Genomic DNA, 26,320 nt, shown 5'->3' on the forward strand with positions numbered 1-26,320 from the left:
AACAAGAGCAGAATGTACATTCTTTTCAAGTGCACACAGAACATATATCAAGGTAGACCGTATTTTGGGGCCATAAAACAAATTTAAAAGAACTGAAACCATAGAGTGTGTTCTCTGACCTAAAGGAATCAAACAAGAAATCAATAACAGAAAGATAAGAAAATCTCCAAATACTTGGGAACTAAACAACACACTTTTGAATATTGAATAATTTCAAGAGAAAGTTTAAAAATACATTGAACTGAATGAAAATACATCAAAATTTGTGGGATGTAGCTAACACACCACTGAAAAGGAAATTTATAACATGTACAAGTATACATCATGACCAAATGGTGATTATTCCAGGAATACAAGACTGGCTCAATATTCACAAATCAGAGTAACCTATATGAACAGGCTGCAGAAGTAAAATCACAGGATTTATATCGATACAGTAAAGTATTTCACAAGTTTCAGTAGCCATTCATGTTCATGTTACTAGAAAAGTAATACAAGACAATATCCTCAACATAAGGAACATTTATTTTTAAAAAATCTAATATATATAATAGCATAAGACTGAATGCTTTTCCCCTTAGATTGTGAACAGGGCAAAGCATACCAGCTATCACCACTGCTCATCAGCAGTGTTGAAAGTTCTAGCTAGAAAGTGAGGCAAGAAAATAAAATAGGCATATAGATCAGGAAAAAAATGTAGATGACATAATTATCTGCATAGAAAATCCCAAGGAATCTACAAGAAAAAAATCCTAGAACTAGGAATAGGTTCAGCAAGGTCGCAAGATACATGATCAATATACCGAAAAAAGTATATTTCTATTTATTAGCAATGAACATAGAAACCAAAATTAGACTACAGTGCCATGTTCAGTCACTCCAAAAATGAAATAGTTGGGTGTAAATCTAACGTGCACAGGACTTGGATGCTCAAAACTGGAAAACACTGATGAAAGGAAGACAAGATCTAGAGAAATCGAGAGATGTACCATGTTCATTTAGCTGATGTCATTCATCCTCAAATCAATGTACAAGTTGAACACAGTTGCTCAACAAGATTACGTTAAAATTTATATGGAAAGGCTAAGGAAGTAAAATAGCTAAAAGCAATTTGGAAAAGCAGAAGAAAGTGAGCAATGAAAGTACGGTAACAAGTAGGAAACCTTTGATGATGGAATAATTCTGTTTCTTGATTGAAGTGGTATTTTCATGAACATGTATACATGTGTAAAATGGCATAGAACCAGCCACACACATCTGTATCAATGTAGACTGTCCTGATTTTGATAACTGTACTGTAATTATGTAAGATGTTAATGATTGGAGGAATCGGAGAAGAGGACACAGAACCTTTGCAACTTCCTGTGAACCTATAATTGCCTCAAAGTAAATGTTTGAAAAAAAAACAACAACTTCAAACCACAACCTAAATGCAGCGTGTACGCTACTATGCTTTCAGGACAGTGCCAACAAAACAGGTGGTAGCAAAATGTTGTCTGTCTGGAGATTTGCGGGAATGCTGACATCAATATTTAACCCCTGCGCATCCAGGGTAAAAGAAGGATGGTCACTGTGCTTTGTTTCCTGCAGCTACCGAGTTGCACACTGGCAGGCTGCTCGGTACAAAGCTGGGCTCCTCTCTCCACTGCGAGGTGTCTTAACCCCCAAGTCCACAGGCGTTCCAGGTTTACCTAAACACAGGGAAGCAACACAGCATGAGGGAGCATCATGCCGGTCAGGCTGAGCTTTCCCTCTGACGTTTTCTTCTGTTTCTGGTGTTTCGTCCATTCATAGGGATTTTGTAGCTGTAAATGTGTAAATGGAATGTGTGCACATTTGTTTCAATTCTAACTGAAGATGTGTGGCTGTTTTAGTAGCAAGTGTATATAGTAGCAGGTACAGGTTTGCAAAGCCTCATTGTAACCAGTGCTGCACAGGTTGAACTTTTAAATAGCACCGTGTTGGGTAGCATTCTAATTTTAAAATATAGATCAGGCTCATTTCTCACAAATCTCCGGTCCAGAAAATTTTTACCGATGATTTAAGTAACAATTGTTAGTTTTTAGTAAGCTTGTATGTGCAAGGCTGTTGTCAGAACTGCATTTGTTGTCCCATTGAATTCCCTCGGATACCTAAGACTGCTTTACTTCGTCTCTCACAGTGAAGAAACCGGAGTTAGAGGGGTTAGGTAACTTGAGCCAGGTCGCCAGTTGTATGGCTGGAACTTGGGCCTGGGAGCTGGCGATTGCCCAGGTTATTAACAAAGTATGTTCCACGTTCCTGTCGTGCGTGCACGTTTGCTTGCTTCCCACTTTCTGCCTCTAGCAGCAACCTAATTGCTAAAGAACCCAGGCCCCTTTCTTGCCTCATTCAGGCCTCATACAGGACTTCACCAGAAACCCCAGCATTAAACCTGAGAGTGGCAGCACTGGCCAGCGCTCCTGTACACATTTCAATAGTCTGGTGTTAGAAAACAGACGTCAAGCTGTATAGGATATACGTTATTCCAGCCGGCTGGGAAAGAATCATTTGTTAAATGGATCTTGTGGGGGTTTTTTGTTTTTACTTATTTATTTATTTATTTATTTATTTATTTATTTATTTTCCTTCAGATAATTTTTTTTTTAATGCCTTCAAGAAATCAGTTTATTTTCTCTGGAAACAAAGGGCAATAATAGGGAAGCCAAAGTCAACGTTTGTTCTGGAGTGCATTGTTTGACCTGATTATCTTATCTCTTCATTATGTCATAATAGTAACAAATGTCTGGTAGCTAGCAAAACTGTTTGCTCTTTATGGGCATAATTAAATCCAGCTTTGTCATTTTCCACTGCGCAGCTGGGCAACCCCCCACACTTTGGTATTGAAAATGTTACAAATTGTTGCCTTTTAGACTTAGCTGCAATGTTTTCAATTCCTCTGAAAACAACTAAGCAACTTGTATATGTTACTTTAAATCCTTTATGTAGATCATGGCCTTTTCCCCCCAAAGTTATTAGCATGTTTTTGATTTTTGTGTAGCTTGACATTTGTAATTACGTGTGTAACATAATATGTGCTGTAAAGAGCTTTTGTAGACTGATCTAATTTCTTGTCTTCGCCTTACAGGAATATATTAAAGGAATCTGTGAACCTGAACTAGAAGAAAGAGAATGCTACCCCAAGGCCATGCACTGCATCTTTGTTGGGGCGCAGAGCCTGTTTCTGAAGAGCTTGATTCAGGACACGTCTGCCGATCTCTGTGTTCTGGACACTGGTCTCCTGGGCATCAGAGGGAGTGCCGAAGCCGTGGTCATGGCTCGGAGTCACATCCAACAGTTTGTAAAGCTCTTTGAGAATAACGAGAACCTGCCCAGCAGTCAGAAGGAGTCAGAGGTGAAAAGGGAATTTAAACAGTTCGTGGAAGCCCGTGCAGACAATTATACAATGGACTTGCTGATTTTGCCCACTTCTTTGAAAAAAGAACTTTTGACACTCACACTAGGCGAGGGGAATCTGTTTGAAACCGGAGATGAGGATGTTATTGAAATCGGAGATTCTAAACGAACAGAGTTTACCCAGAATGCTGCCACAGGGCTGACTGTGTCCAGAGATGAAATTGTTTTGCAGGAAGATGCAAGAAATAAAGCTGGGACTCCTGTTTCTGAGCTTACAAAACAAATGGACACAGTCTTTTCTAGTTCACAAGATGTACTTTTTGTTCCAATAAATGGCCTAAACCCAGATGAAGAGGCACTTTGCAGAGGCAGAGTTTGTCACAAAAGGCGATTTTCTGACTCAGAGGAAAGGCATACCAAGAAACAGTTTTCTTTGGAAAATGTTCCGGAGGGAGAGCTTTTGCATGATGGCAAGGCGGTGCCTGGAAGCGTGATCATTGACCTATCCGATTCTTCTGCCGATCCTGACAATTTAAGTCCAGATGTAAAAGACACTACTGAGGAAATGGAGTACAACATGCTTGTAAACTTTTTTAAAACCATGGGCTATTCCCAAGAAATTGTTGAAAAGGTCATTAGGGAGTATGGGCCATCCACTGAGCCATTATTGCTCTTGGAGGAGATTGAAAAAGAAAACAAGCGATTCCAAGAAGACAGAGAATTTTTACCTGGTACTGTGTATCCAGAGACCAGCAAAACCAAAAATAAAGGTGTTTGTAGCAGCGTAAATGAGCTTGCGATGGATTCCACTCCAAAGAAAACACAAACACACACGCAACAAAATATGGTTGAAAAATTTTCTCAGTTACCATTCAAAGGAGAATCAAAACCATGTACCTCAAATTGCAAAATCAATGCTTTCAGGACAGTGCCAATAGAACAGAAACAGGAAATCTGGAGTTCAAATCCAAGCTACCTGGGTAACATAGACCTTGAAACTGACGGCCTTTCCCCCTCTGTTGCCCCTTCAAGTCCCAAAGAAGTCAGTTTTGTTTCAAGAGGAGCTTCAAGTCACCAGCCCAGAATTCCAGTTTTTCCTGAAAATGGTTTGCAGCAGCAAGGAGAACCCTTGCTTCCAAATAATAGGAAATCTGCCTGTGAAAACCGTTTGGGATGTTGTAGCTCTCCACAGTCTAAGCCAAATTGTCCACCCCTTTCTCAGGCACCGATGCCACTGCCCCAGCTGTTACCTCCGGTCCCTGACACAAGATTGGCAGGACCCTCTGATCACATTGATTCATCAGTTACAGGGGTTCAGAGGTTTCGAGATACTCTGAAAGTTCCCTACAAACTGGAGCTAAAGAATGAGCCGGGAAGAACGGATTTGAAACACATCGTCATCGATGGGAGCAATGTCGCCATTACGTAAGTCCCCCTGCAGTGTTCGCCATTTGCCCAGGGCTCTGAGCCACGGCGGAACTGTCATCCATGCCTTTACAGGGACGAGCCTGTGTGTCTCTCTACTTGGTCCGTAGCCTAAACGGGTGGGCTGCGGGGACGGCTGGTTGGAAAAGTTGTGCTACTCCGTCTTCTAGAATTTCAGGCTTTGCCCCACCTGCTCAACCTGTATTCCTGACGGCAAGAGACGACAGAAAGTGTGTGCTTTTACAGTGACAAACAGTATGGAGACTGAAATCATTAGGTTCCTAACCCCACAAACACCACTGGGTTCTGAATACGAGGATGGAGCTTAAGGCAAAAAAAATGGGGGGCTTTTCCTTCCTGTTGTTACGCTCTCATAGGCCCAGTGTGTAGCCAGTAGTGTGCTGTGACAGTACCATGTTTCCCCGAAAATAAGACCGGGTCTTAGATTAAGTTTTGCTCCAAAGACGCAGCAGGGCTGATGTTCAGGGGATGTCATCCTGAAACATCACGCGAGGGCTCATGTTCGGGGAAACACGGTAGGTGTGCGGTACTTGTGTGGTACTTCTGTTGATCGAGTGAGAGCAGTTTCTTTGCTAAGGAGCCGCATCAGTTTGCGCTCCTTTATGGGCCTCTGAGTTTACTAAGAGTTTCTATGCTTGTGTTTAGTCAAAACAGTTAGGTGATCGTTTCTGTTTAACCTGTCTAGAACCCTGTTAGGGTTCTGATTTTATACCTCTGTTAGGAGGTTGGCTTTGTGCTCAGAAGAGTGTGAGGGTCGAGTGGGGTCTCTGCCCCACCAGGGGCGAGCGGTTTGACCTTCGGCAGGCCTGTGCCTGCCAAATTCAACTGCTGCCATCTGTGGGTGCCTTTCGCCCTCTCCTAAAGGACGTCTTTAGCATGCCGTTTCGGCAACTGGCAGGTAACGTCTCCCTCCAGTTCTCAATCAGTCACTCCACTGATTTTGAAGATTGCAATTCAAGAAATGGGGCACCTGAACATGGAAGGAATGAAGGAGAGAAGTTGAAATACTTTTCTGAATTGCTGAGTGTTCATGTGGCCTCATTCCCAGGAGTTCTAAAAGATCACTTAATGCCTTCATTGTACAGGACGCCTTGATGAGATTGAAAATCAGTTTCATTATTGAGATATGTGTTTATATACTTGTTTTTTTTGTTTTGTTTTGTTAATTTTTTATTAGAATTTTCAGATAAGCACACAAGAAGGTAATATAATGAATCCCATGTTGGAGTCACTTGGGGTTTCCATGATGTACCCGTCACTCACCTTCAGGCTTTTTGGGGCGGGGAATATTGGGACAGTGTGTTTTTCCAGGACCCATCAGCTCCACGTCAAGTCGTCGTTTCAGTCTAGTTGTGGAGGGCGCAGCTCGCTGGCCCATGTGGGAATCGAACTGGCGACCTTGGTGTTATGAGCGCTGGGCGCTAACCATTGAGCAAACCGGGTGCCCCACCTTCAGGCGTTTAAACACTTTCATCTATACCGCCACCCAGTGCCTTTCACCCATAACATTTTGAAGGCAATCTCAGATAATGTCATTTCATCTGTAAATATTTCAGTATCTATTTTTTAAAATAAGTGTTCTATTGATTTTTATTTTTCGAATGAATTATTGATGCTATCCTTTGCTGTCAAAAAAAGAAAGAAAAATGGCAGCATTTCACACGTTAATGTTTGAGGAGAGGTAGTAAAAATGTGTAATATATTTGCCTTCATGTCCAAATAGTACTGTTTCTTGTCAGTTCACCTTGTGTTTTGGGGGTGTGTTTGGGGGAAACCCGGCAAATGGCCCACAGCTGCACAGCATTATCTAAACAAAAATGTGAAGTGCCGCTTCAGTCACCCCCAGTCCAGGCCGGGGCCAGTTCCTCATCGATGCCATGTCTTGAGCCAACTGATGGTATAAAATTTAGGTCACAGCTGTGAGTAACATCAACCCTTTTTCATTTTTCTGTATATGGAAAAATTTCCCAAATTGGTGTTCAAAGAATAAGAAATGCAAATTAACGTAGAATGAATGGTGATGGTGACACTTTTTTTCAAACCTTTTTGAAGAAGTCCGTAACTAGTGCAGTTCTCAGAGGGGCCAGTGTTGGAATATAGAGTGGTGCGTCTGTCTGCCCGTCCGTCTGCCCGTGCCAGGACGTTTGCATGTCTGATCCTTTCCACTTTGGCCGCAGTACCTCCCCCAGTCATGTGCCGGCCCCACGCACTCCCACGTTTCCTAACCCCCTGGGGTACATACAGTACCATCTTTTTTGAAAACCTCTGAATCAGTGCACTAAGGGAAACCACAAGCTGACTTACATTCATTTTTTTGAAAACTGATTATTTTGGGAGAGTTTCAATTTTCTTTGAATGCACAGATGTCTCAGTTTGAGAGCAACACTTTTGCAAAGAAGACAGACTTAATTTGATGTAGGTTGATTTGAAAATACCAGTAATTAAAATTAAGTTCCTCTGGGGAGAAACTGCTTAATGGGTACAGGGTTTTATTTGGGAGTGAAGGAAATGTTTCAGAACGAGATGGAAGTGGCGGTTGCACGTATCATGTAAAGTATATTGAATGTACTGAATGCCCCTGAATTGTCCACTTTAAAATGATTATTTTATCTTAAGTGAATTTCATCTCAAATTTTTTAAAGTTGGAAATAGATTAACCCTAATTCTAAATTAACGGCTTCAACATGAAATGTGAATTTCAGACTATAAATTCCATGAAGAAAGTGACCCTGTGTGTCCTATTCTCTGAACTACCCCCAGGGACCGGCCTGGCAGCCCCGCAGCAACACTTTGTTAGGTGAAGTGAAAACTAGGATGTTAAACATGAGGGTTTTTAAACGACTTCACTGCCCGTGTGTAGCTTGCGATTGCAGTTGCTAGTCCAATGATCAATTTAGGTTAAATTGTAACTGCGGCCATATTTTTAACTCCAAAAGTACTTGGAATCTTAAAACTGAATTACCTGTTACATGTCAGGTACTGTACTTTACCTTTTAAAACATAAACTTCACACCAATTTCGTGAGGTAAAAATTGTGTGACTTACATAACATGAAGTGGCTTAAAAATTTTGCCCGAGATGACACAGAAATGAGATTTGGGGCCCTGCTGTCTCTTCCCAGAGTTGTCATGCGTGTAGACCCGGCCTCTTCCCACAGGGGTGGAGCTTAGGGTTGGGATTATCAGCCTTTGACTCCATTGAATCCTAAACCTTGAGTTACATAAGCACAGCTGAGCAGACGTCCACTGAGCAGACGTCACGCATTCACCCCGCTAGTTGGGGAAGTAGTTAGAAAGGACATTTGAGTCCTTATTAAACAAGAGCATCTGTTGGTTTGAACCCCCCGGAAGAGGCTCAGGTGCACCTGCCCCTGGGTGTCTGTAAAGCCTTTCTCTGCCCACCCAGCACGATGTCTGCAGTCCATGCACCGTGAGAAATTCCCGAACACCCTCACAGCACTGCTGAGCACACACATCTCAACGCGGTTTTTCCCTTTGTCACCATGAATGAGTCAAGTGATGAGTAAATGGAAATTGTTTGCGGTGTACAGCTAGTGGTGGCCAGATAGCTAACGCTGGGGCTCCGTCAGTCTGAAACTGCAGCATAAGAGCACCTGACTTATCTGGGCAGAGAAGTTTCCATGTCGTTGACACTGGCCCCTTCATTTGCCAGAACTATGTATTAGCCATTTTTCGTGCTGGTCTTTCTATATCAGGGTTCCGTAGCTATTTTTATTAAGTGGAAGCTGTAGAAGAAAATTCTTCTTTCCTGGGTAATGCAGAAAGGGTTTTTCACTATTTCCCCACACCGCCCTGTCCGGTTCTATGGCTGCCATCAGTTTTTATCAGGTATCTCCTCTCTGCTTGGGACACTCTTCCTTCTAGTTGACTGCCTGCTAGAATATGAAAAACAGCCAGACGATGCATAACTTGTTTGCTCTTATGTGAAAACGGGAGCTTAAATCTCCCTTGAGAGCCTGTACACCTGGCCTCTCAGGGCCCAATATCCATCCAGTCTGCATTTGGAGCTGGGAGCCGGCGCTTTCGCCTTCACGGAAGCTAGGGCAGTGTTACTATGTTACTAGTATGTAGCCACCTTTGTCTCTGCGGCAAAACAGTTATTCCAGGTTTACCTGTCAATACGCCGCATGCAGAGGCCAGGAGACGATGGAGACAAGTACTTCTCTGCCTGCTCAGCATGCGGCGGTTGGGGTACGTTGGGTCCGGACCCCCTGTATTCTTTGGAGGACAAGAATTTGGCTTCACTTGATTCTTTTTGTCTCTGTGGTTTTCTTTTCTCGGTAAATCTGTATGTTCTCCACCAGAATTTTGGGCTGCTGTTTTTATTCCCCAAACAACTCTAAAGATTTTTCAGAGTATCACTGAGGATGACATTTTGGGATTTAGCTTAGAGCTAGTGTTTCTCGAAACTCATGTTTTCCCCTCCAAGCTTGTGAGGGGTCCGGGGCAGTAGAATTTCATCAACTTGCATTTCCCTCCTTTTTCCTCAGTGAACCAGTGGCGTGGAACTGGGTCACTACGTCCTACTGTTGCCACCCCAGAAGCGTTTCAGGGGAGGAGGAAGTTAGTACACATTTGTATCTGCTAAATAAGCTAAGGAGGCACTTTACAAACCTTTTTAGTGCGAGTCTCTCACGTGTTATTCTCTCCAGGACTTACATGCACCCCTTGGTTTTTCTAAGAACCAAGGGAAACGTATAAATTGTATTTTCTTCAGGCTGTGGTTGTCGTGTTAATTCTAGGCCTGTCCTAGCTGTTAAGCAATTAGAATAATTTATTCTTTTTAAAGATTAAAAAAGACACCCCCCCCACCCCCCACCCCCACCCCACACACACACAAACTAACGCCAGCTTTTTGTTCTTTGTTTTTTGGGGGGTAACAAATGTCATACTGCTACATTCTTGTCATATTTTGGATGCTTTTAGATAAACAAACCACTACTGAGTTACTTCATCAAGAATGGGCGTGTTTACTTGCGTATGTTCTCTGGGATGTGGTGCTGCCTGTGTCCTCGCTTATTTGTGATTCACGGAGAATAGGCTTAGTTTCTCCCTCTTCTGCGTGCTACTTAGACGTTCGCAGCGTTTTCAGCCCAGTGCTCTTCTGTGAGAATATAGATGTATTGGGGACAGTGCCACTGGAGTCGTGGGCGGGGCGCTGACCAGGAGTGAGGAGGCCTGTGGTGGATGCCAGCTCACCCGCCCTCAGACGGTGCCACCCAGGCAGGTCGTGCCACCTCATCAGGTGTTTAGTTGCGTTGATCTCATGGGAATCTAAGTCCATTCCGTTTCCTGAGTTCTGTGATGCTGGCACACGGTGCAGGACAGAAATGACGAGGAAGGAAGAGGGCTGGTGGAGGGCCTGTGTCTGGAGAGCGTGCAAGAGAGGCTGGCACTGAGTCCGGAGGGATTTGAGGAAGGAGCGGGGAGGGTGAGAGAGGGCACGCAAAGGAGAGGCTCAGAGCGCGGGAGATGGAGCCGCAAGACCACCTGGGCGACACCCCGTGTGGTGACACGCAGGGGCCAGACCCCTCCGGGCTAGTCAGGTGTGGGGGGGACCTCCATGCCAGACGCGGGGTCTGTCCATAAGGACAGTTCTGTTGAGGGGCCGAGTGGGATCAGGCCCCGTGGCTGCATTTTAGGGTCAGTCTAACTGGAGCTTTCGGGGTGCGTGGGATTTAGGAGAGTCTGCTACCATGTTTCCCCGAAAATAAGACCAGGTCTCATAATAATTTTTGCTCCAAAAGACGCATTAGGGCTTATGTTCAGGGGATGTCCTCCTGAAACATGCTGGGCGTGTTTTCCGGTTAGGTCTTACCTTCAGGGAAACACGGTCTTTGTACCTGAGGTGGCAGGTCTTCCAAGTGAAGGACGTGCCCACCGTGTGGTTTGGACGTGGAGACACGAGGCATGGAGAGAAGGCAGACAGAAGGCACAGGATTTAATGTCATTGATATATAGGTGATCACTGAAGGGCGAAGATACTGCATTCATCGCATACACCGTCGCATCACGCTTTGGAGTTTTGATTTTCTTTATTTTCTAATACTCATTGGTAGACAAGGATTACCACTTGCAAAATTTCAAAGTTTTAAAAAACACTTTTTCAACCTCCATTCTTACTTAACTGCTGGAAAATAAAATTTAAATACTTTTTCTCATTGCTTTTGAAATGTGTTAATCAGATTTTTGGGTGGGGTCGTTTTTCATCCTCGGTAGCAGGGGTCGTAAACCAGGGACCAAATCTGGCACCACCTGTTGTTGTAAATATGGACCCCAGCCACGCTCATTCATGTCCGGTTGGCAGAGCTGAGGTACCGCAGAGACCGCCAGGCCTAGAAAGCCCGCCTGGCCATTCACAGAAAACGCTGCAGCTCATGCTCTGCTGCCCCCTGTTGGGCTCCTTCCCCCTGCTCCCCGCTGCCTTCATCAAGTTAGCTGCCTTGCCCCCAGGTGCTTCTGTTTGAGTCTTGCCCTCCACTGCTTTTCTGGAAGCTGCACACTGAGTGTGCTGTGCATGTCCCCAGCAAGGGGAGGGGCCTCCTGGAGCCGGAGCAGCCCACAGTCTTTGGAAGTCCTGCTGGTGAGCACGCCTCGCAGAAGCCAGGAGCCTCGCACAAGTCAGGATCGCAGCTACTTCCGCTTCAGCCACAAGTGTCTTGATAAAATCACGGGAGACTCTTGGAGGCCAGTGACCAGGCAGGATTCTTTAGAGCGGGCTCCTCATCTAAGAACACAAAAATAAAAAGTCCAAGAAACAAGTAGTACCGGGAAGCCCAGACTGCCTCCTACCACAATAGCACACAATGCAACCAGCTAAACAAAAGACACGAAGAATAGTAACAAATCCTAACGCTCCTAAGAATCCTGTCTCCTCCACAGGGTTCTGTCTCGGCCCCTAGAGCAGCAAACTACAACCTAATGCCCCCAGATGTGAAAGAGTAGGAGAGAGAATTTTGATCTAATTGTTTTTGTTCTGAATGGATTTTACCTTTTCACCTTTTCATGGTGAAACTTAACACTTGAAACTGAAATCAGCTTTACTTATTTCTTACAGCCATGGTCTGAAAAAGTTCTTTTCTTGCCGTGGAATCGCAATTGCAGTGGAGTATTTCTGGAAGCTTGGGAACAGAAACATTACTGTATTTGTCCCACAGTGGAGAACACGGCGTGATCCTAATGTCACAGGTGAGGCCAACTGATTTTTCCAGGATTCTAATCAGATGTTTAATGAGTTGGCTTATAATTACCACACACACTGCCATGTGGCAGCAGCTTTAAAAACAAAATTGTAAGTCTGTTGCACCCAGTAAAAAATGGGCTGTACAGAGTATTATGGCCTAAGAAATACCCAGGGGAAGGATGGAAAGTTAACACAACTGTTTATATAGAAAGTTATATTGGAGTTTATTATGTATCACAAAAATTTTCTTTGACTTTTTAAAAAGTAGATTAAATGTCTTTTTAAAAAAAACCTTTTGACCTTTTGTTTTTCCATTAGGCTGGGTTTCTGCCTCTTTAAATATTATTTTTGAAAATGGTCACTTGATAAATTTGGAACCCTCAAATAGAATGCCTTTTTAACGGTCTGCTTAATGACTTAATATAAATTCTTTCTGTTAACCCTATGGTACTGCATGGCTGACCTACAGGCCACACACAAAAGGCTTGAACATACGATGAATCGTGAAATGTTCCAGAGAAACTTGAGGTTTGTTTCTCAGGTCAGAGTAGGAAGGCCAGTGAAAGGGCTGTTTTAGGCAGTTTCACACAGAGTAGCTGAAGGACCTAGAAATACAGAGGACAGGAGGACAGGAGGACAGGATTCCCCCAACACGCTGAACAGGAAGTGAGACTCAGGCACTGATGAGGTGGGAATGGTAAAAACCACGCGTTTCCTGCGTATCCGAACTTCCCTGTTTTGGAGAACGTGTTTGTCCTAACAGGGTACTTGAGGAAGGAGGTGGATCCCCTCGTTTTGTAGTTATTTTTGCAGTAGGGTCCCTGGAAGAGTCTTGTATGCCCCAGGTACGTGCATTTCTAGGAGAATAAAACACTGCGTTTGGGTGTTTCAGCTTCAGTCAGTGGTGAGGACCGAGGTAGTGGGTGCAAGGGTAGGAATCTCAGACCCTGAGCTTTTAGCTTCGTTTTTGCCCATTATTGGTTTCCTAAAATGTGGCTCTGGCCCTCCCTTTCTCCTGTTGCGATGCACTCCCATGAAAGTCAGTACATATTTGTGCAGATAACAGAGAGGCTGGGTAGGATGCCAACTAGAGGGAGATGGTGGCAGGACACAGCGGGCCTTTCTTGGGACTAGGGCAGCACAGCCTGTCCCTCTGATGGCCTCCGCCCACCCTTCCCCGTTCCCACCCCCGCCCCCTCTCTGGGACTTTGTCCTCTACTGCTTACAATGTGGCCGTGAAAAAGGGCTTGATAGTAGGATTCATTAAATGTAGGTTTGTCAATTTAAGAAGCAAATGAGTTGAACTTTCTTATGTTCAAAAAAATTGCTAAAGTGAGTTTTTAACATTCCACTGGACTCTGTATATGTCTTGATTTTATTTAATTTATTTTTTCCCCTTTCCCAGTGAGTTAGTAAAATTGAGTCTCCCTGAGTCAGTAGAAAAAGCAGTTTTCCCACAGCTCTCCTAGTGAAATATTTGGGGGTACTTTCATTTATTTGAACATCTGGGAAGGTCGCCTTTTTCTGAATATATATTCAACTTATTCCATGAACAGAACAGCACTTCTTAACCCAGCTCCAGGAGCTCGGAATATTATCTTTAACTCCTGCTCGGATGGTCTTTGGAGAGAGAATTGCTTCTCATGACGACAGGTATGAAAGGCCGCTTTCCTTTCTCAGGTGGGTGCGGGGTGCAGAGGAGCCAACCACCTGCTCCACCCGGCAGGTTCCTGTGTCTGGACCCTCATACTTACAGGACTTGCTCGATTCAGAGGGCTGAGAGTTTTGATATTCTGGTCTCTCTGGCAGTCTCGAGTGGTCTTCAAACATCTACCTCCTTCCTCCTGGTTATTTTCGGCCAGTGATTTAGCCTGTCGTCGTAGCACCTGGGCCCGAAGTGTTTCCTCCACATGATAGGAGATGCTCTCAGCTGACCATGTGGAATAAGCTGCAGTTTTGGGGTTGCCATGTTGCTCAGAAAGCACCTGAGACAGCAGGCTTTAATCTGCACCTTAAATTGTTTTCTAAAAGCTTTACTGAGCACCGGCCGAGTCCTGGGACATGCCACTCAGACACGCTTCCTGCCCTAAGGAGTTTGTGATCTAGAGAAGGGGTGGGGAGGTGCTGTGGTGGAAAACGAGAGGGCTCCAGGCATGGCCAGTGGCATTGACCTGGTTTCCCAGCCCCTCGTGCGGTGCAGTGAGTGGCTGCTGGTACCTGCAGGAACCTAAGCGGTGCCTGCCGGTCCTTCTCTCCTGTGCTCACCCTTTGTTTGCCTGTGGCCCTGACAGCCCCCTAGTGGTGTGGCCTTGCTGTGCCACCAGAACGCTCCCCACATTGAAGAGTGTTCAGCTTGTAACCCAAGCTAGTGAATGACAGTCAGATGGGTGAGAGGTGGAAAGGGGGGCTTGGCAGGGCAAAGGGGACTTGGGATGACAGCCAATAGCGATTCCGCAAAAGCTCTAAAGGGCCTTCTTCTGGGCAGCCCCGTCCCTTCTTCAGCACACTGAGGGGAAGCAGAGGGAGAAGAGCGGTGGGGCAGGGGTGTGGGGCACAGAGCCCTGGAGAGGGGCACCTCTTGAGGGAGCTCTGACCCTGGGGGCCCTGAGTTCTCAGCTAGAAAGGCGGTGGGGACCTTTAGGTCCCCTACCCCTGCAGCTTTGTTCTCATCCCAGCAGGACTTAAATGCATGTGCAAGCATTCGCCCTAAGCTTCTGCCGAATCCGTATGGCTCCCTGGGCTTTCAGCGACACGAATGTATGTCCTGATCATAGCACAGGCATCAGAGGCTTCACTGCCTGCTTTTCTTAGTGCCTCTGGGTAAACCTCACCACTTACAATTCATGCCAGTTAGAAGTCATCGGTGAATGTTCATTAATACTAAATCATATTCACTAAGGTTTCCTAAGATCTCTGAAACTAATGAGGCTTCTTGTTTTTATAACCCCCTTTAAATACTCAGTAGTGCTAATATAAGCAGTTGTTTGCAGCTTTAACTCCAGTGATTACCTTATTTTATTGTTTCATTATGTCTGTCTGCATTGCCTTAGACAGATGCGGTCATCTTGTCTGAGGGAGAAAACTCACACTCTCCTCCCGAATGTCATGAAGAGGGTTTGAACATGAATAACCTCCAGCCGTGAATATCACCTTGTAGCTTTCGCAACTTGCCTTTGAGTGACTCTCTCACTTGGGCTAGATAGAATTGCAGTTCTAGACATCTCTTAAGTCAGAGCAGAAAATGAACCTATAAAGTTAAAAAATAAAAAATTAGAAGCATTTTCTCAGTCTGTTGAGATCTGGCTTCCTGGTTTATCCTCTGACTCAAATGAAATTTTTATAAAAATTCAAAAAAATAAAAATAATATAATAGTACAATAAAAAATTGCAGGGCTGAGCGTACCAAGCAGGTAATCTTAGAACCAAAGTACTGTCGCTTAACAGCTACAAACTGAATGGTGATTCCACAGGCTTGTCGTCCATCTCGCATTCTCTGCTCTAGTCCACATGCATTATCCTATTGCCACTATTTATTGATAATACAGGTTTTCTAGAAAAATGTATAAATATGGTTGAGATCATTTTAAAAATGAGAATTAGATTGTGTGAAAACCAGATCTTCATTTATAATCGTACTGATATTCAACATTTCAGACTGAGCTTCAGTTGTCAAGGGCTTAGCCCTTTCCCAGCCAGCCCTGGTTAAATTCTTTGGTGATTTTGCTCTGGAGACACAACCCTCTTGTTTTCTTACCACAGCGTCTGTGAGCCAGCAGTGCCTGCTTGCCTGTTTAACTTCTCTTGTATCACCATAGGTTTCTGCTACACTTAGCGGACAAAACTGGTGGCATAATTGTAACAAATGATAACTTCAGAGAATTTGTGACCGAGTCAGTCTCTTGGAGAGAAATTATTACAAAAAGGTAATATTTTCTTTGTCCTTGGTCAAAAATGTTTTTTGTTGTTTCTTGTTTGGCTTTGTTCTGCTTTTGTTTGTTTTGTGTTTACCTTGTCCTGCCGAAAGCAGGAACCAAAGTCTCAAAAGCTATGCTCCCAGACGGTAGGACGGTGGGCCCCTCTCGGTAAGTGGGCAGACCCAGCACCAAGCCGCCAAGCCAGCAGGTCCCTTCTGAGAGGTCAGTGTTCCCGGCGGGGGCAAGGGCGCGCTCTGCCCTGTCCCATGCGGCAGGAAAGGCCTGGTTTGGCCTTGCACTGAAGCTCGGGACTTTGGCAGGCCGTCGGGCCTCCCTGCTCTACTCAGCTGTGAGCTACGAAGGTTGTTGGTAAATTGGGTTCCTGGATCCAATTCAAATGTGGGGGTGTGGGCCTCCCAACACCAACAAACAATTCTCAGAAACCAGCTGGGTGTCCAAGAATTCATTTCAGTTCTGACACTGTCTATCCCGAAATTCCATGGGCTAGGGGTTCAGTCCCGCAAGACTGCCGCCTCCCCCACTCCCCCCAGACACATTCAGACAGACACCATCCACAGCACCGACTCTTCTGTACTTCTGACCAACCAGGTTCCACCGACCGCCTCCACTCAGAATGCCAACTGTTACCTGTACTTCTGACTGACTGGCTGTAAAGCAGGTTCCCACAACCCCCTCGTTGGGTTTGATTAATCTGCTAGAGCAGCTCACAGGACATGTTATTAATACTTACTATTAACAGATCACCGGTTTATTGTAAAAGGGTATAACTCAGGAACAGCCCGATGGGAGAGATGCACAGGGCAATGTGTGTGGGAGGGGCACGCCATTCTCCCATGTGGTCACCCCCAGAAGCTCTGCGAACCCCATCCTCTCAGGGTTTATGGAGGCTCTGTTACACAGGCTTGATTGATTAAATCACTGGTCATTGATGATGGATCCAATCTCCAGCCCCTCCCCTTCCCAGAAATGGGTGGGTGGGATTGAAGTTCCAGCCCTTGGAATCCTGGTTGGTTCTCCTGGCAACCAGTTCCATCATCCTTAGGTGCTTCACAAAGTCACCTCGTTAACATAACAAGACACTTTTAATCACTCTGCATTGGGGAATTCCAGGGGTTTTAGGGGCTGTAGAGAGGAACTGTGGACAAGACCAAATCTGTGTGAGAAATAATATATTGGTCATCTGAATGACCAAATATGTATGGGGGGGGGGGGTATTTCTAATTTGGGTGCTTTTCTTGAGCATTTTACCATCATACATCATAGTTTAATCATCCATATTGGAAACTATTTGCATGTCATCCAGAATAACAAAGTCAAGAGTTTAGCCTTCAGTGCTATAAGTTTTTTATTTGTGATGATACTCAGAATGTGCTGCCTTAAGATCAGTGAACACGGGCTTCTAGAACTTTTTGTTAACCAGCACCCAAAAGCAGTAGTCTGTCTGTGCCGGTGACGAGTCACGTGTGCCAGAAATCTAGAACATAGATGGGCATACCGCCAGCTGTGTGGCTAGTGTCACCAGATAACCTGCTTACCACGGTTGGGGTTTCACAGTTGCCCCCGTCTGATAATTACATGATGTTAAATCATTAAAGGGTTTTAGGAAAACGTGTGTTTTTTGCTATAAATACTCAGGTAAGAGTTAATTACTATATGCATTTTGACCCATATGTTGTTAAAAAGCTGCTGTTGAAAGCCGAACTAGGATTGGCCTTTGACCTTTGGGCATAGTTAACCAGCCATGAATCTTCTCGGACATGTTTCTGTTGGATCTGTGCCCTGGGCTCGGTGTCAGTGTTTATTAGACACCTGTCTGTGTACTACACATGCAGGTTTGCGCAGCAGCCCGTTGCTTTCAGAATCCACAGAACAAGGCAGAAGCAGAGGTCTGCACAGCAAACACGAGCACTTGGACTTTTTTCTTGTATGTTTCCCAGACTTGATAAATGATACTCAGCTGACCTCAGATTTTATTTCTTCATATATCATATTGTTTTCCTTTTTTAAAAGACTGTGTTCAGTGGGTTTGCCAGTGGGCATGTTAAACAAAAAACTGTCAAGGCCCAAAGCTTTTCTGAAAGGGTTTATTGAGCCGTATGCTAGCCAGAAAAGGACCAGGTCCTGGGGTGGCGTGCTGTTTTAGCACCAGCCTCGGGGCTCAAAGGCGAAGGCAGCTGGACTTGACAGGAGCTTTTATACGTTATATTTGGGGAAGAAAGATACAAGTTGTTTTGAAAGAATTTACCCTGGCTACAGATCGGGGGTGGGGTGGGGAAAGGTGGAGCGGGGCAGTTCTCAGATGGGTACACCGGCCGGATGGGTACACAGGCCGTAAGGAAGAGGTTTCACTACTTTGGCTGCTTGGGGGCAACAATCCTGAAAGGTCATGCGTAAGAGGGATGCAGTGGCGCCTGGTGGCCCTCCAGACGTTGTTGCAAAGCTGGACGCACGTCCAGGAATGTGCTGTGTTGTCGGTTGGCCCACAGCTGTTAATGGCTATTCACTCTCCGGCCTCTGATTTCATTCAGGACATCTCAGAATTGATCTCTTGTCAGACACACTTACCCAAAAAGTAAATCTTTGTTGAGCACCTGTTGTGCCCTAAGTTGACTCTAAGTCTGGGTTTTTTAAGTTATATTAACAGCCCTGTTAAGAGAAGAACTGTTTCCCAAGCCCAGATAAAAGTCTGCAAGTCCTGAGAGGAAACGTGACAGACAACTGATAAAAGTTTCTTACTCTACCCTATCTGTGTCCAAAAGAGAAATGAACATGGTTTAACTTGGGGGTGTTTTTGTCCGTTAGGCAATTAAGCAGTGTTACAATTTTATAGGTGACAGGGGCTTTGGGACTGGATGGCTGCTCTGAGAGGCTTCCTCTCAGCTCTGCAGCCATCAAAGCTTCGCGGCTTCTCCAACCGGGCGACATTCTCTTGCAGATTGCTCCAGTATACCTTTGTGGGGGACATTTTTATGGTTCCTGATGACCCTCTGGGAAGAAGTGGACCTCGACTGGAAGAATTTCTTCGGAAGGAAGTCTTCCTTAGGTATTTCCTTTTTCAGCTTATCTTGTATTTATATAAGTTTGTTTCAGTTAAGTTCTTTGTGCTTTAGTGCTGTCTCTGAAGCCTAAAAATGGCTTTTTATTTTTTTAAAGATATAGCCGTAGATTTAGTGCTGATGTCATATGTGGAAACTAAGCACCCCAAAAGACGAAGTCTTCGTTTGTGGTCTGTTTGGTGTTCACCCTAAGAGAGGATGGGGAGCCAAACTTTTTCTGGGGGTCTGAAAAGAAAGCAGGTTTCTGCTGGTGGCCACTTACTGAGGAATGCCGCTGAGGATCACGGCGTGGGCGTGAATATCTTGTTATATTCATTTCCGGAGTCGTGGTGAATTGACTGTGCTGTCTGTGCTTCTGTGAATTTATTTACTGTTCAGGAATCACTACTGGGGAGCTCTCTGTTACGTTCTACCTCCACTGAGGGGGGCAGCCTGTGTTGTTTATCTGAAATTGATGGGTAGTTTAGGTTTTCTTCGTTGTGATTTGAGTGTTTTGTTGTTTAAGACACGTTGAGAGTGTTTGTTTCCAGAATTCTCAGGTAATGGGCTTTGTTAGCTAAAGTCCTCTGTGTGCCTGGCAGATCCTTTTCTCTTTTTAAAAACTAAAATAGGCTAAACTTCTGTGTATTTCCCAGCAGATATTCACACGGGGTCACGGTGGGATCTGAGCTAGGAGGAAGGGCCCGGTTCTCCCGGCTTTTTAAGGCAGCGAGACTTTGTAACAGGTTGTTCCCACTTATAAGGAGATGCTTTGCGGGTTCTAGGTTCAGACTCGGCTGTGGGGGCTGGTTTCACACACAGGTATCTTCTGCACAGGAGGCCAGCCTGATTTCAGCTCCCTGCGCTTGTGAATCCTTTCTCTTTTGAGCCCTCGGTTTTATTACACAGACGAGGTCCTGCTTCTCTGCCTGCCCCCAGAGAATGACAGCCATTTTATCACCTGCTGGATGTCAGTACGTCTCATTTTTTCTTCCAGACGTCTTAACTTGAAATCCACGGCCAGCTTTAAGGCCCGACCTGATGGATGGCAAGCTCTCCAGCTCCTCCCTCAACCTGGGCAGCCTGGCCGCAGGGCCAGTCCTGCCTGCTCAGCTAGTGGCTCTTTACAAGGCAGTTAACTCGTTGATTAAGAAGTTAGTGGGAACTCCCCTCACAGAGGGACTCACTTTGGAGGTTAGTTGAGCTTTTGGAGTTGGCAGAAGTGTTCCTCCAGCCCCATCTGTCAGCTGCAAGCCAGAGTCAAGTGGGAGGTGTTTTAATGGTACAGACGCCCTGTACACACAGACTCACACACACCCATGTGCATACAGGTTGTGGGTGCCTGTGCCTCACCCAGACTTCAGTGGGGGCTGTCTGCCCAAAGGGCGTGCCTTTTTCTGAGACCTGTCACCCAGGGCCCCGCACAGAACCAGAATCTCCAGAGATTGTTATCCATAGCTTTGGAAAGCCCCAGGTGGCTGTGGTAGACCCTGGTTTAGAGCCAGACAGCTGGAAGGGGCCGGTCCTCGTGGTGGCCGGCAGGCCTGGGAGTGGAGTAGCTCGTGCAGAGCTGTCATTCCCAGTCCCACCAAGCCTGGGCTTGGAGTGGGAGCTTTCCCCTCCTGGGCCACAGCCGTCCATCCTGCCTGCGGAAGCCAAGCACCTTGAGCCTTGCGGTCGGTTGCGGGGCTTCTCCAGGGTTTGTGTCTGTCTTGTACCCCCGCTCACCAGGAATCGCTTCCATCCACAGAGACATGCAGCCCCTCCTCAGCGCCCTGCCCAACGTGGGCATGTTTGACCCCAGCTTCAGAGGCCCTGGCGCCCAGGCCGCCAGCACCAGCCACCAGCCTGCAGCGCGGGTGCAGGGCCCCCCACCCAGCCACTGGCTTCCTCAGCAGCCCCGCTTCCCGCTTCTGCAGAGCCTGCCCCTGCCAGCCCAGAGGTCGTCGGCGGAGACCAGTGAGCTGAGGGAAGCCCTCCTGAAGATCTTCCCAGACTCAGAGCAGAGACTGAAAATCGACCAGATCCTGGGGGCCCATCCGTACATGAAAGATCTGAACGCGCTCTCCGCCATGGTGTTGGATTGACGGCGCTGAGCGCGGCTGCAGCTCACACTCGAGCCAGGGTCCGCGTGACAGCGGGGGTGACAAAATGTGAAGAAACCCACTTCCCAGTGGAGGTGATGCTGTTGTATATAGAAAAAACAAACAGATGTTTTGTGTATAAAAATCTGGGTTTTCAAAGCCAGCTTTTTTCTATATATAAATTATGCTGCTATTACAGATTGAACATTTTCTGTAAAAGGAAAGTACATTTTTCTGCCTGTTCAGAACTGTTTAATAGCAGTTACTCTTACGTGTATTTACATTTTTATGTTTTTTAAACTATTTTCCTTAAAGCTAAAAATATTGACAAATGGATATAATTAGCCTTTCTAAATAAAAAAAAAAAAAAAGAGTTGCTTTCTTAGGGAAAGCAAGACCTCTTAAAGTATATTTTCTTGAGATGACTATGTCGCATCCACTAACATGAAGTGTACACCCCCCACCCCCTCCTCTGCCCTCACCCCTGGAATTCAAGTCAGTAGGAGTTGGGTTTGTTCCTGTGGGGTCTTTCTTTGGAGCCATTTGTGAGAGTGGACGAGGGTGCCACTAGATGGCACCTTGTGCCTAGCCCTCAGTGCCCAGGGCAAAGTTAGACTCCAGACCAGCAGGGCTGGAAAAGACTTCAGAGCTCATGCAGCACCACCCTTCTCCCCCCCACCCACAGAGGGGGCCGTGTGGTGGCTGGGGGAGGGCAGACTCCTGGTCTAGTGCTCTGACTCCGCCAGGCTGAGACCTCATTCCTGACCTGACTAGAAGGCACACCTTCCTCTGAAGATAATGGTGGTGTTGGGGGAGTTTACTCCACAGCCCCACTATTACAGTATTTTTGTGTCCACAACCATGGGAAGCGCCCCATGTGAAGTTCGTGCAGCTTTGCCAAAAAATGGTTTTCTATTTTCAAAATGACCCAAGCCAATAACTAGCATTAGTAGCTTCCGTGGGGGCCCAGGGCCCTGTATTTATTTTTCCTGCGTTTGTCTCTAGTGTCCTCCTAAGCTGCCCTTCCTGTGAGCCTTTCCGAATTGATATCTTAGTATTGTGTTTTCAGTGTTGCCCAAATTCTGTGTCAGTGAAGTTCTTTTCCTGGGCAATTAATTCTTAACATCTTTACTGTCCTCTGGACCTTCAAAGGGCTTTGTATTTTATATCTGTTCTCTCCCCAGGCTGCTCACGGTCAGTCCATGTCTGCTCTGTGGATCCCGTCTCCCAGCCCCCAGAAACCAGCGCTGAGGGGACTTTGTGTGCCGTGAGCAGAGCTGGGTGGCTTCTGTCGGCAGGTTTGGTACCTGCACCCCCCGGGGATGCACCCGAGTCTCCAGGTGGCTAACCTTCTACTCCACAGTGTTTTCTCTTGGGTCCTTCTGGGTGCATCCTGACGTGCAGCTGAGTGTCAGCAGTCGCTGGGGGCAGGTGGCCTGAGTCCCCCAGCTGTGGACGTGGAGGTAGAAGATGAGGTGGGCCAGGGAGTGACGCCAGGCACAGCCTTGTGCCTCGGCCTCAGAACCAGTGACACTGAGAAGCACAGCAGACTTGCCAGGGCCAGGGCTGCGTCAGTGACCGACCTTCTGGGCCTGGGTTTGGTCCGGCAGCCTTGGCTATCCAGTAGCTCTCTTCTGTTTCAGAGAAGGACCCAGGCGGCGTGCCTTCATTCCAAGACTTAGCCACAGGCCTTCCTGGAAGGGGGCAAGTCTCCGCTGATGCCAGGTGGAGCTGGCGAGGCCCAGGGACCTGGCGAGGCCCAGGGGTTGGGAGTTTTCTAGGCTCTTGAAGTGACTTGACCTTTGACCTTTGGCGTGTGTGAGGCTCTTCATATTTGTGAGATTGCTCCCTGCCCCTTTCCTCTTTCTCTGTGGGGACGAAGAATGCAGGAGACTAAGTGGGAGGGGTACAGAAAAGCATTACTCACCTTGATAAATTATAATATGAAACATGATGCACAGGTTTTTCTGAAATTCATCTAGTTAATATTTAAAACCTCGATGTTCCTACCATTGAAAAGAGCGTCATTACCTGTTCTTTGCCTCCCCTTAGCACTAGGCTCAGTGTAGATGCTGCATAAACACTTCTCCAGAGTCTGCCTTCGGGGTACATTTCTCAGCCCCCTTGGGAATGTCGGCAGCAAAGCCCCCTCGTTTTGTGACTCCTCGGGCTGCCATGCGCACTGGCTGTGTCCTGCAGCCCTGTGCGGTAGGTGGCTGCCCCCTCCTTCAGCAGACGTTGTCCAGGTTTAAAGGAGAAGAGGTGTGATGTGATGCTGGTGGGTTCCCAGGCCCCAGGCCGCCTCCTCTGGGAGACTCGTTTGGCCTTTATGTCAGGTAGCCTGTGTTTGCGACCTGGTAGGGTCGGCCTGAGAGCCAGTAGGAAGGCCTCAGCCGTCCCGGGTGACAGCTCAGTGTGGTCTGGCTGGCTGGCCTGTGGCGTGGCCGTGTCACTGGGGACCTGGGCCTGTTGCTGCCTCTGCTGTCAGTGAGAGGACGGATGGAGTCTGCTTACTTTAGCACATTGTGGCACTTGTGGAAAACAGCCCACGCGTGGGAACCATGCCCTCCGTGGTGCTCTCAGCACCTCCCAACCCACAGGCCCTCTGCCTCTCACCTCAGACCAGCCTGCCCCCCACACGGCTCCGAGAGGTGGCCTTCCCGCGGGAATGCCTTCCCACGCCCACGTCGCCCCAGCAAGTCCATGTCTCTGGCTTCCTTCCTTCCTCCCTGTGTCAGGGCTCCTCTCCTCTCCTAACTAGTGTGTTCAGTCATTTCTTCATTATCTACCTCCTCATTCCCTGCGTATTTCAGATCCTTTAGACTGAAATCAGCCGATTTCCTCCAAGTATCATGTCCGTCCGTTGCTCGTTTCCGTCACTCCCTGGGTGCAGACTTGGCCTCCACTGCAGCGTGGACGGTGGTCTAGTCATTGACAGCCTGGGTCCTTAGCGTCCACCCCCAGTGAGCATGGCATTTCATGTCGTTGACCTGTTTCCCCTGTTTGCTGAGGTTTCTGAGATCTCCCTCCTAAATGGTCTTCATTCCTTTTCCTTCCTGTACCCCAAGGCCATTCCTTAACACCTCCCTTTCTTGACAGGGGGTTCTCACACTTTGGACCAGCTGTGGGCCTCCTGGTGGGGAGGGCGGCTCTTATTAAAAATGCAGGTTGCTGGGCGCTACCCCAGGGTGTTGATTCAGTAGCCCTGGAGCAAAGCCTGGAAATCTGCAGGCTCCGGCCCACGTTCTGAGAAACCACTCACCCTTAGGGGGCGCCGCTCTTCTCTACTCCGCTGCCCCTTTGCAGGGGCTTCTCGCCTGCGCTGGCCCTGCCCCTCAGGCTGCGTTTCCAGCCCCACCTGGAAGCCCTAGGACATCCCCACACCCCCTCCTGCATCTGCCTCCTGTCTTCTCCCGCCCACCCAGCCACAGCTCCCCTCGTCCACCCCTGCCCCTTCCTTGCCATTTGCCCACCAGTCATCCCTCGTGACCTCCATGAGGGCATCAGCCCTTGACCAGTCAGCGCACCCAGCTGCCCCTCTCCGTCCTGGACTCCGGCACTGCTAGAACCATCTTCCAGGAACACGTCTGGTCCCCTTTTCTTACCCAGTGGTCTTCAGTGGCCCTGGGCCAGGTCATCAAGTTCAGACGTCCCAAGCTTGGGATCCTTGGCGGTCACCTCCCAGCCACACCTGACTGTCCACTTGTACAGCCCTACCCCCACGCTCCCTGCAGCCACTCGTGTGTTCTTGGTCACCTGTGGGCTCCTGCCTCCGTGTTCTCTGCTAGAAACACCGCTTCTCCCAAACGGCTCCCCCCTTCAGAGGCCCAGCCCTGGGGCCACGCTGTACCCTGGCCCCGCCGTGTTCTGTGACCCCTGCGGCTGACGTGTACTGTGTCACCTCCCGTTCCAGACTGTGAGCTCCTTGCGGGCAGGCACCGTATGTGTTCACTTTGTATTTCTCGTGGCACCTAGTCCAGTGCCTTGCACTCAGGTGCCCAATAAACGTCTGCTCAACTGACCTGCGGACAGTGCTTTCTTGGCTGTGGCACCCGGCAAGCCGCTGCGCTGCTGTGGTCGGTCTCGGGGGGTGGGGGGGGGGTCTGCCTGGCTCGCTCCCTTCCCCTTCCCGTCTAGGCTGCAGCCTGCAGCGCACCTTCTGGCACCTTCTGGCCCAGGCACAGGCGCCTGACAGGCTGAGCCAAGCAGGGGCTGGACTTCTACCCACTAGTTGGCCAGGGGCAGACACCTGTCCCAAGCCAGGCCGCAGAGATCCAGTCAGAGCTGCTCCCCTCTGCTGGTGGGAGATGAGGAATGTCAGTCCCACGCCCAGATCTGATAGAGGCCATTTCCTGCCACAGGGGAAGCTGGTCTATGGTAGGAGAGAAACAGAAGTGTGACAGCGATATTCCTGGTGGCATGAGTTCCAGGTTCCTGTTGTCATGGAGACCTGGTCACACCCATGCCCTTCCTCACATGCCTAGATGCCCCATCCTAGCACACTTCCCTTTTTGCTTAAGCTGGCTCAAGTTGCATTTACACCTCCTACAATCAAGGGTAACATTTGTATCACTGTCCTTAGACGTCCAGATTGAATGGGGGAGGCTCCTCGGATCTGTAGACAGATCCCAAAGTTGTGTGCAAACAACTTGGGGAGTGTTCACCCCACCCAGTCAGAAAATGGTGTAAGAACCCCTTCCTTCCACCTGGGGAGGGCTCCAGCCCCCCCTCAAGCAGGCCACTTCCTTCCCAGCAGCCTCACTTCTCTGGAGGTTGTCTTTAAAACGCCCTAATGTGAATTGCTTAGCTCAGTTCCCTAGCCAGGCAGAGACCAGGCCTGGTCGGCACCTGCGAAGCAGGCAGGATGGTCTAAGAATAGCAGTTCCTGCTGTGTTCATACCGGGAAGCACCCAGATCAGGGCCCCACGTGGCCCGGTCTGCAGCCCTGTGGACACGGGTCATCCCACATCTCCCCTGACCAACGGTCAGAGATCTCATCGTCCAGATCCTGTGCCTGCGACTCCCCCAGGCTGGGGAAGTCCAGTAGGACCTGGGGGCCTTGCTCCTTTAAGGATGGCGCCCAGGAGAGCCTTCAGGTGTCATCGCCAGGGGAAACCAGAAGGAAGCCAGCCAACCTGCCTGGCCCCAGGATGTGTGGGAAAGCCGATTCAGGGCCGACAGCGCTCTCTGAACCCCATAGCTCTCCAGCTCCATGTGGGAGGGGTTGGGGCACAGGGCTGCC

General features: G+C 47.6%; 1 protein-coding gene across 2 annotated transcripts in view; it reads left to right on the forward strand.

The window, feature by feature from the left end:
- Positions 1–25,099, forward strand: part of N4BP1 (NEDD4 binding protein 1) — a 39,462-nt gene extending 14,363 nt beyond the window's left edge. The window contains exons 2-7 of one of the 2 annotated variants that reach the window (XM_074314945.2): positions 3,107–4,800; positions 11,899–12,029; positions 13,581–13,677; positions 15,840–15,947; positions 18,895–19,002; positions 20,745–25,099. In XM_074314945.2, coding sequence (XP_074171046.1) covers positions 3,107–4,800; positions 11,899–12,029; positions 13,581–13,677; positions 15,840–15,947; positions 18,895–19,002; positions 20,745–21,081 — 2,475 coding nt within the window. In that variant the 3' untranslated portion in view covers positions 21,082–25,099. The remainder of the gene's footprint in view (positions 1–3,106; positions 4,801–11,898; positions 12,030–13,580; positions 13,678–15,839; positions 15,948–18,894; positions 19,003–20,744) is intronic. The other variant, XM_074314944.2, reaches the window with a different exon arrangement.
- The last annotated feature ends 1,221 nt before the right edge of the window (positions 25,100–26,320 follow it).

The sequence above is a fragment of the Rhinolophus sinicus genome, chromosome 8, assembly GCF_057876585.1.
Source record: "Rhinolophus sinicus isolate RSI-liver-muscle chromosome 8, RSI-T2T, whole genome shotgun sequence".
Lineage (NCBI taxonomy): Eukaryota > Metazoa > Chordata > Mammalia > Chiroptera > Rhinolophidae > Rhinolophus > Rhinolophus sinicus.